General features: G+C 38.0%; 1 protein-coding gene across 1 annotated transcript; it reads right to left on the bottom strand.

Annotated features, from left to right (window-relative positions):
- Positions 1–241: 241 nt before the first annotated feature.
- On the bottom strand, positions 242–10,530 carry LOC111570695 (mitochondrial glycine transporter A-like). Its single transcript, XM_023273595.3, has 8 exons — positions 9,173–10,530; positions 6,096–6,201; positions 4,288–4,412; positions 4,031–4,115; positions 3,729–3,908; positions 2,340–2,508; positions 2,091–2,254; positions 242–1,972 (listed from the first exon to the last, which is right to left on the bottom strand). The coding sequence occupies exons 2-8, from the start codon at positions 6,108–6,110 to the stop codon at positions 1,850–1,852; spliced, it is 861 nt and encodes a 286-aa protein (XP_023129363.2). The 5' UTR covers positions 6,111–6,201; positions 9,173–10,530; the 3' UTR covers positions 242–1,849.
- Between the last annotated feature and the right edge of the window lie 35 nt (positions 10,531–10,565).

The raw sequence follows: 10,565 nt of genomic DNA, 5'->3' as shown, positions 1-10,565 counted from the left end.
TATACACACGTATAGATACATGGTTATTTTCATTAATCAGATAATTATTTTCTCTAATATTCGATTGATGTTTGGTGTGGAAAAAGTCAGTGAATGTAAGTCCTCCAGATTAGTCAGTTTGCTTATTAACTAACTGACCAATTGTTTAACCTGTACTTGTATGAACTGTTTTTCTAATTTACTTCAAAACATCACATTTTGCAAGTTCTTCATATTTTGTTTGGAAAAAATGATAGATAAATAACCTTATTGTCTGTCCCAAAACGGTGACAGAAATTCTTCTTTGACAGGCTCCAACAGCAAATATACAACACATAAAAACACACCGGAAACACAAGCTCACAAAATACATGTCTAAAAGAAATGTGAAAAAGAAACAGCAGCCGCTAAAAAGGAATAAATATGTAATGCTCAGTGTCTTATTTTATTTTGTTCAGGGTGGTTATTGCAGTGGGAATAAAGGATTTCTTATAGACATTTTTGCGGTCCAGTGGGACTTTGTAACGTCTGCTATGTTAATGAGAAAAGTATCTAAAGCTGTTACATAAATGCAGTGGAATAAAATGAACAATGCTTGCCTTGTTTTTCACGTATCGTTGGTCTATTTCAGCTGATACGAGACTCTTTCTGACTTTATTGTGAGTTTTACACTCCTTGTCCTTATTTCCTATTTGATGCCACGGCTCCCCTCCCACTGCGCTGCTTATCTCTGTGATAAGTCTTTGGCCCTCATGTTCCCTCTGACAACACACTCTGCAATATGTCTTTGTAACCTCTCACTTCTGATAGTTCTACAACTGGATCAGCAAGTTTTGCCTCTCACAGGTCATCATAGTGATATATCCACTCTGATTAATGAGAGGAAGATAATTAAGAGCGATAAACTGCATGTAGAGACACAGTTCAGCTACTGGAATTTGAACACAAAAAAAACCCATTTTATTTGATGTATTGAAAATATTGTTCCTGGAGGGTCAAAGAAGTGGAACAAAGATAATGAGTGAGCTAAACTTGATTATTAAGTGTGCTGTGTCACTGCGACTCCCACCCAGAGGTCAGCCAGCCTTCAGGCACTAATGTGAAGTTTTCTGTTGAATCATTTACTCTGGAGACATGAGTGCGCTTAAAATTAACACCAAGATTCACACTCACACATATTTGTTTTACACAATTTTAATCCATCAAGCATCTTTAAAAAGGTTAAATACTTTGAAAAAAATTTACAACTGTAAATACACATCAAAATGAGATGATTATGTTTTAAGGCAGCATTCGAGAGCACATATTTTACTTTTTAAAAAAATAATCTGTTAGAATATAAATAGAATTGTGTTATTTACAAGGCACAGAGACTCCTAAACGACAGCGCTAAGGGTGTTAATCTACTGCTGCCGAGATTAAAGAGCATGACAGAAATCTGAGCTTTATCTGGGACACAGTCTTAAGTAATCATGGACTGTCACTGCAGTCTTTTGACCGAATATAATCCCAAGCAGCCAAGACGCAGAAACGTTGGAATTCCCACTGAGGCATTTCTAAAAGGAGGAAAATCTCCAAATAACGCAAGAGAAAACATCAGAGTTACATGGCACAAGCTTCCCCAATCTTCAGCTATAAGACACATTTTAGACAGCAGATCTTCCACATCTCTCCTCTAATGTTCCTGTCAGTCATTTAGACAACTTAGTGGCTCACTTCCTTCCTCACCGGACCGTGAATCTTGTTACAGTGAAACATTTTAGGTCACAGAAAGCCTTCGGCACTTCTGTGAGCAACTCCACTGAAGCAGTTCCTTCCAGTGCGCTAATCACAGTCTTTAATCTCGTCCTTCCTTCTGATCAATGTTCTTTCACGACTTCAGTCCAATGTGTGCCATCATCTGCTCATACACCGTCCACGCCATGGCTGCCATCAGGGTCCTCCTCAGACACCGAGGAACTGCCCCCCTGAAGAAGCCCTGGAGTCCATGTTCCTGAGAGAGAGGAGGACAGGTGTCAGATGTGAGCATGACCATCGTCTGATCAAAGGATTTATGAATGAAAACGCAGTGTAGCGAGATCATAAAGCATAAAACTATTCAGATCAGTTACCATGTAGATGATTCTGATAGCCTCCGCTGTCCTCAGGGACTGTGGATTCACTTGAACGTGTGTTTTGACCACATCGGCCGGCTGAGTGATCAGGGAGGCCAGAACACCAGCCAGGATCCCACAGCTGAAGTTAGCCAGCGGGGCCGAGGGAGAGGAGCTGATCTCTGGAAGGAAATGTGTTCCATTTAAAAGCAATTAGACAGATTGTTTAAAAGCCTTTTATGCATCTTCCTCTGAGCTTTTACTGACCTTTGGGCAGCGAGGCCTTGGTCTGACTGTAGAACATGACGTAGATCCCAGAGAAAGGAACGTCTCTGAGGAGCGTCGCCATGAGTCCAGAGAACAGAGCAGCAGGACCTTCAGTCTGACAGACGCTGCGCAGAGCCCCGGTTACACTCCCATAACTGTACCTGCCACACTGGAGCACAAACACATGGAGCTCAGTTCAGAAGACACGCAAATAAAAAAACTAAACTAGAACCACACTCCACAACTCAACAAGGCACTCCTGAATGTTTGAAAATGCTAAATATTTTCAAGGCATCATACAAACGAACAGCTGTCAGTGAAACGTCTCTACATGGAGTTTCAATTAGGACTGGCATGTTTAATGGACATCACTTAAAGTAAATACACCTTTAAGTTTCTAGGAATACAGATTGGTGCTTTACTGATTTAGAGCTAGAAATACTGACAATGCTGCTATTGTTTTTAAAATAACTTTAAAATTTCATAAAATCATAGAAGCATGATCACACCAATTTCTGCCATGTAAAACATACATTTTGCAATTCTAATAAAAGAATTCCACACCGAAGTTCTGTGGTTTGTTTTCTGGGTTTCCAGTACATCAGTAATGGATCCACTGGCAGATAACAGTGTTTATTAATACTACTACTACTACTACTACTACTACTAATAATAATAATAATAATAAACCGTTAAATTGTGGCTGATATGTTTAAGTTTGTGTTTCTCAACCAGGGTTACGTCTTCTATTTCTTTCTTGAGAAATACTTTGATTTGATTTGCAATATGTATTTTTAAAAGTACGTTTTAGTTTAACACTCATTGGGTAATAGATTTCAAATATGTGATGGAACATTGCCAGATAAGACACCAGCAAAAGTGTGACTGCCACAAGGAGGACGGCATGACTTTGTGAAACCACTGACATGATGTGATTTTGATTTTAAGCGATTAGTTGTACAGCCTGAATGACGAGGAACGACTGAAGTAATATAGGAATTATTTTGAAAAAAAGTACATCTAGATAAGGCCGCACAGTGGCTCGGTGGTTAGCACTGCTGCCTTGCAGCTAGAAGATTCCCGGGATCTTTCTGCATGGAGTTTGCATGTTCTCCCTGTGCATGTGTGGATTTTCTCCAGGTTCTCTGGGTTCCTCCCACAGTCCAATGACATGCTGAGGTTAATTGGTGATCCTAAATTGTCTCTAAGTGTGATTGTTTGACTCTATATGTAGCCCTGTAATAGACTGCCTTCGCTCTAAGTCATCTAGGATAGACTCCAGCCCCTCTGTGACCCTACAGAGGATTCGGTGCTGTATAGACAATGGATGGATGGATCTACATATTGACTCATGTCAGTTTGTAGATACAGCTGATTACTTCTGCTTACTTCAAAGCGTGTCTTGATGACAGTAACCGGCAGCATCACGACCCCCGCCACCATCCGGGCTCCTCCTCCCAGCAGCACGGCCTCCATGGCCCCCTGGCTGCTGTCCTGGAAGAAGTGCTGCTTCACAGAGTAGTAGGTGCTGAAGTAGATGCCCACTCCTGGGATGGTGCGAGCGAAGGACTGGAGGAGCAGATGGAGGAGAGAGAGCACGTTTTCAGATGCATTTCAGAAATTTAGATCCATTTTCATGTAAAATGGGAAATGCTTGGATTCTGTTATGAGGAATACGAAGATGCTCTAACCGGTGAAACTCCTTTCCACAGTCCCAGCAGCCTCTCTGTCCGAACGACGCTGAGGAGCACCGACATCATCCCCACTCTGCCTGAACTGTGAAAGGAACATTCAGATGAGTTGACATACAGACGATCAGCAGTAAATATTGCATGTGTGACACAAGGTTTTGCTGTTTTGTGTTCTCCCGTCAATAAAGCAGCTTTTGGAGGTCACAATGTCGCGAGCTAGTAGCAGTGATAACTGTGCATGACTGTAAGTGACTCACCCGGGCTGCACGCCGCTCTGCAGCGTCTGCAGACGGGTCTTGATCAGGTCGAGAGGCTGGAACAGTAGCGTGGAGCAGGTCCCGCTGAAGGAGCCACACATGAAGGCTTTGATGGCCGGGTGAGCCTGAGGGGTGACGCAGATTGGGGAGGCAAATGATAGATTTTAGTTACATTTCTACAAGCTTCAGATCTGAATCCTCTGTGCTCAAACTACACTTTCCTCAACATCTCTATATAGTGCATTTTTCTGTCTCTCTAATGCACAGCTACAAGCCAGACACCACTGTGTCTGTTTGAATATTTATTAGGGATGTCCAGTATTGGCTTTTTGCCAATAACCGATATGCCGATATTGTCCAACTCTCAATTTCCGATTCGGTTATCAACCGATACTGATATATATGGGCTGCATCACATATCTCCTGTCGTGGCATTAACACATCATGACTAACTTTATTGTGATGCCCCACTGGATGCATTCTCAAATGCAACAAGGCTTTCCAAATGTAAATATTGTCTGTGCAAATAAGAAATCTACTTCAACTTAAGTTATGGAAAAAATGCCAATTCTTTTTAAATTGTCTCAAACAACAGTTCACGCTCTCCCTCCCTCTATGAGTCTATTACAGTGTGGCTAAACTGCTAAATTGTACTGTACAATTTTGAAAACTGTCGGTAAAATCCAGACATTATGTTATTGGTTTTCATGATAGGTAAAAAAAAAAAAATAAAAATAACGATATTGACCGATATTACATTTTTATGCTAATATCGGGTCGATATTATCTGACATCCTTAATATTTATTTATGTTTTATCTATTTATTGAAAAAGCCTCGAGTCACCCAGAGATAATGTCTACACCACATCACAGCAGTAGTAATTTTACATCACACAAACACTTGATTTACTGCTATAACGTTGCATGCTAACAACAGACACCTCCTTAGCAGACAACAAAGCTTTATTAGTGATAGAATGCTGAGAAAATGTGCACTCCTTAAATCTATAGTTGCCATTACATGACTACATTCTACAAAGATTAAGTTAAGTTCTTATGTTCTTCAAAACTTCAAACAACCAAGGGTCCAAAGCTATAGGTAGGTCATTAAACGCATCTTCCTGATGTGTTTCAATGCCCTAAAATTACAATCATTCCCCCATTGCTGATTGCTGATGATTTAAAAAGTTTTTTTCCTGTTTGTTTCAGTGGGCATTATTTCATTTAGTTGAACAAAATGATTGAAAACGTTTTTTTCCTGTTTGTTTCAGTGGGTTAACCCATTACTTTACACAACCAAGGGTCCAAAGCTACAGGTAAGCCATTAAACGTGTCTTCCTGATGTGCTTCAATGTCCTAAAATTACAATCATTCCAAGATTGTTTCAGTGGGTTAACCAGTTATTTTCTCAGCAACATAGCTGTATTTTACAATAAAGTTACTTTCAGATCAAACATATTTTTTACATTGAGGAAAACTTTTGCTGCCCAGTTTCAACCTACTTTTACAGGTGTGTTGGCTGAGACAAAAAGCTTTCAGCAATCTGCATAGACGGAACATAACTGACAAAATCTTGTAAAGTCTGCAATGTTTAATCTCCCTGAATAATTCACTTGTTATATAACAACAGAGTTTGCTCCCTAAACTTAATGATCCTGCACTTCTTCACTTTTGTCCTGAATGTGCAGCCTCTGGACTACGGTCACAAAAGGGAGGTTAAAATTACAGTCAGTATATCAGAGCGATATCAGCCAGACAGGACGCCCTGACCGACAGTTAACTTAACTGTTCCCACTATAAAACTCACCAGTGACAGCTCCATAGTTCTTCAGAATGATGATTAAGTTTTCCTCCACTTTGCTTCCTCTTCTGAATCTTTCAGGCTCCTGGTTTGCCCTTTGAAATGTTTGCACCTTAAAAGAGGAAAACAAGAAGTTACCAGCTGGCCTTTCAGTCATGAGTCAGTCTTTTCTATTGATTATCTCGTGCAAATGATGAGGCTGCCCTGACTAAATGTACAGATCACCTGACTATCGCTGTGTTTCCTAATTGCGACCACCCAAGACAACACACAGCTACTCATTAACTAAGTGAAGATCACTGTGTTGCACATTAGGATGGATCTGGTGCATGTGTTTCACATGACTGTGGATATGCAATACACTGAAGCACTGTGTAAGTCAGGATGGATCTAGAAAAATCATGTGTTTTACTTTTGCAGTCTTATCTTTGTAATGGTGACTTGGTTGAAAGTGATTTCTCGGACACAGATACAATTTGTTATTCTGTGTTTTAAAATAACACAAATGACCGCAGAAAAACACAAAATGACTCAATGACACAGAAAATTATCAGAAAAAAAGAGACAAAACGACCATAAACAGACTGATAATGATCAAAAATGACCAAAAAATGCTCAAAAAGACACAAAATGACCACAGAAAAAACACACAAATGACTCAATGAGACACATAATTATCATATAAAGATACAAAATGATGAGACACACAAAATAACTACAAAAACTTGCAAAATGACCACAGAGACACACAAAATGGCCACAAAAATACACCAAATGATCACAAAAAGACCTAAAATGCCCACAAAAGTCTGAAAATGACCAAAAAAGAAGCAAAATGAGCACAAAAACACACAAAACCACAAAAGACACAACTTCACCACAAGAACACACAAAATGACAAAAAAATGACATAATGACACAAAATGACCAGAGAAAAACACTAAATGACTCCGTGAGACAGATAATTACCATATAAAGACACAAAATGACAAGAGACAGAAAAAATAACTTAAATAAGAGTCACTGACAGCAAACGGTCATGTCCATGACAGGAATGTCTGGCTCAGCACTGACATTTACCAGACAGATAAACTCTGGTGAAAGGCTGCTGCTTTCAGCTGAGGACGACTGTCAAACTGAAATCCATCCACTTTCAGAATGACGGATAAACTGTGACCTCCATGTTCATTTCCTCAATGCTGGATTACTGTAAATCTAAGTTCCTGGTAGCGGCTGGTCCTCTCAGTTTCATCTGCAGCTGCTGCAAGATTCCCAACTAGTAGAGCTGTAATCCTGAATGAGCATCCTTGCACTAACTACCTGATAAACACAGACATGATTTTAAAGTTCTTTTGTTTATAAAGTTAATATTATATGATTCGAGACCTGAGTACATGTCAGAACTTCTCTGTCCTGAATCTACCTCCTCTGAAATCACTAAACAGCCGCTGTTAAATTCACTCTAAATGTTCCACAAAATGGCATTTTTAAGAAAAATCTGAAGACATACATATTTTCAGTGGCTTTTGGCAACTCTTAGTAGTCTTAGCATTTCAGTATTCTATATTTTATTTTAGATGCTGATCTTACACCTTGTCAATTAGTTATGTCTTTCTTCAAGTATTTTATCAAATTATTTCATTTTGCTGAACAAAATGATGAAAAAGTTTTTATCCTGTTCTATTTTTTGGATTTTTTTTTTTTTTTTTTGCATTAACTTCAGGCTCAAAAACAGAATTGGTTGAGTCTTTGCAGTAGTTGCTCCTAATCTAAAAGTTTCCTTTTTTTATGCGAGAACTGCTCAGAAACTTTCAAAACGCTGCTTGAGACGTTCCTCTATTCATTTAAGTGGAGCCTGACACCCCATCTTTATATATTATTGTGTTGTTTTATTCAGAATATTTGAGCAATTTTGTGTGTAATTTTCTGTGCAGCGCTTCTTCCCTTTTAAATGTGCTTTGGAAATAAATTTGACTATTCTAGTGTGATTCTTTGAACTACTTTTCACCTGAAATGAAGATAATTATAACATTTTCAAATCTTTCATTACAAAATGTGGACAAAACACCAAACTTATGAAACTGATTGATCAGCTGTGGTGTGAATATAGTCGAACAGAGTTTTCCCCTGATGCTGAGCAACAGAACAGTTAGAAGTCAGACTGATGTTGAGTTTAGTGTTGAACAGCAGTAGAGAATATTACCAACACGTGGTGTACAGATGGACCATGCTTCTGTACTGTATCTAAACATTTATATTCTATTATTCTGAAAATAATATCTCAAATCTGCTTTTTTGTGGTACACAACAATGTAGATGCTTATTGGTATTTTATTGGAGGAAAATAAGGTACCAAAGATTTCTGCAACTGAATGAAGGATCATGTAGAGAAAGAAATGTGACTTTTTTTGTTTTTTAAGCAAAACCAGGATTTTTGTTTTGGGTTAGTTACACTTCTTTCACTTCATAGATAGACAGATAGACAGATAGACAGATAGATAGATAGATAGATAGATAGATAGATAGATAGATAGATAGATAGATAGATAGATAGATAGATAGATAGATACTGTATTAATCCCGAGAGAAATTCAAGTGTTCAGCAGCTTACATATAACATAAAATAACAAATAGGCAGGTTAGTAACACTAACATGAAAGGTTATACACTCTGAAAAAATCTTGCTGTATTATACTAATATATATATATATATATATATATATATATATATATATATATATATATATATATATTTATATATATATATATATATATATACACATAAAATTGTTATATCTAAATAAACTTGAGCTTTTATTTTGATATTCACATTTGCTGCCGGAAATATGAATCTATATAGGAACATTAAAAAAAACTTAAAATCTTCTCAGTGTGGGGAGATTGATTCAGACAGAAGTTTGAAGCCACTAATTAGCTGCTAGCTTAATTGTTCCACTTTTCTTATTTCAAAACAATTAAAAGCAGATGAAGGAAAGGATGAGGAGAAGACAAAACTTATACAGAGATGCTCTGGTTGTTTAAAAACGTAGCTTTGAAAATGGCAGTTTGTTCCTCTGACGCACCTTATTATTTTGCCGCAGTGAAGCTTTTTTGTCCTTCGGAGAGGCCGAGAAATAACAGCAGCCAAGTAAAGTGTCGGAGAAATCCTTCTACCGCCTGCAACAACCAGAGGACAGAGAAAAAGCTGAGCCCCGGTCGACAGAAGAAGAGCTCCGTGAAATAACACCGACGGACCGGCGGTCATTGAGATAAAACCGGCCGGTTCCTGTTTGATGACGCTGTGTTGTAACTACGCCTAAGCCACGCCTACTGTGGGGCTGCTGCATTCTGATTGGTCCAGCAGCATTGACCCATGAAATAGTCCACACCTCCTTCAGAGTCCAGGCGAAAATATTTATGCCAAATTTTGATCTATGATGAATTCGTATTTGACCAAAAGTTATCTTCAGGATGGAAATTACGTAAGAAATCACAAGAAATGACAAAAGATGATAAGATATTGTGTTTGAGATGTTAATTTGAACAATTTCTACATTTGTTTTTAACTAAAAAGTATACAATTTGTCATATCACTTGAAATGTATTTAATTAATCATAAGAAACTGCTGTATCTATCCCTTTTCCAAATGCTTCCGATAATTTCTACAATCTTGTACATCATCAAGAAATGGTTAAAAGAGAACAATATCAAGGTGTTGGAGCAGCCCAGCAAGAGTCCAGATCTGAATCCATCGAGAATCTGTGGAAGAAATTGGAGAGCAGAGTGATGGAAGGAACCTCAAACACCTGGAGATCATCAGAGAGGGACAAAATCCAAGTGAAGACCTGCAGAAAGATTGTTAGTAATTGTAAGGACTGTTTGTCTGAAAGATTTTGGAAGACATTTTGGACAACTCACACAAAATCAAAATTTGGCATTGGTATCAAGAATTTGGGGAGTCATATTCCCATATATAACAGTTACTAAATTAATTTAGAAACCCTATACTGTCATATTCTATGTTTTGCAAGAAAAAATAGAAATAATATAAACATTAATGAAATGTAACTTGCAGAATACAGTGGAGTGTAAAGTACAACAGCCCCCTTTCTACTTTTATGAAGTAAAAGAATGAAGTAGCATTAAATGGAAAGATTAAAATATTCAAGTATATGCACCAGAAAATAATAAAGACCATTATTTGTGTATCTAACCCTCCAATACTGACTGTATATTTATAACAGAATTTTAATGTTTTCATTCTCTCCAAGTGTTCAGTTGAAGAATGTGATAAAAGAAACGCAAAAGAAGAATCTACTACAAAAACAAAGCTCTCACCCAAACGTGTCCATCCTTGTTTACTGTAACTCTAGTGGTAGAACCGGTTCTAACTTGCTCCTGCTTCTGGAGAACCCTGACTGCCCTCTGCTGGGGATTATTCACCATTTCATCAACAACAACTGTGGTCACATTTT

Source organism: Amphiprion ocellaris, chromosome 19 (assembly GCF_022539595.1).
Source record: "Amphiprion ocellaris isolate individual 3 ecotype Okinawa chromosome 19, ASM2253959v1, whole genome shotgun sequence".
In the NCBI taxonomy this organism is placed as follows: domain Eukaryota; kingdom Metazoa; phylum Chordata; class Actinopteri; family Pomacentridae; genus Amphiprion; species Amphiprion ocellaris.
The sequence above is the reverse complement of the archived record's forward strand: the minus strand, read 5'-3'. Positions and strand labels throughout refer to the sequence as shown.

Excerpts from the sequence above, each read along its gene's own strand:
- LOC111570695 (XM_023273595.3), bottom strand. Across the intron at positions 3,909-4,030 it reads TGTGGAAAGGAGTTTCACCG|TCCTTCGCTCGCACCATCCC; the intron begins GTTAGAGCATCT and ends CTGCTCCTCCAG. Across the intron at positions 1,973-2,090 it reads CTATCAGAATCATCTACATG|GAACATGGACTCCAGGGCTT; the intron begins GTAACTGATCTG and ends CCTCTCTCTCAG.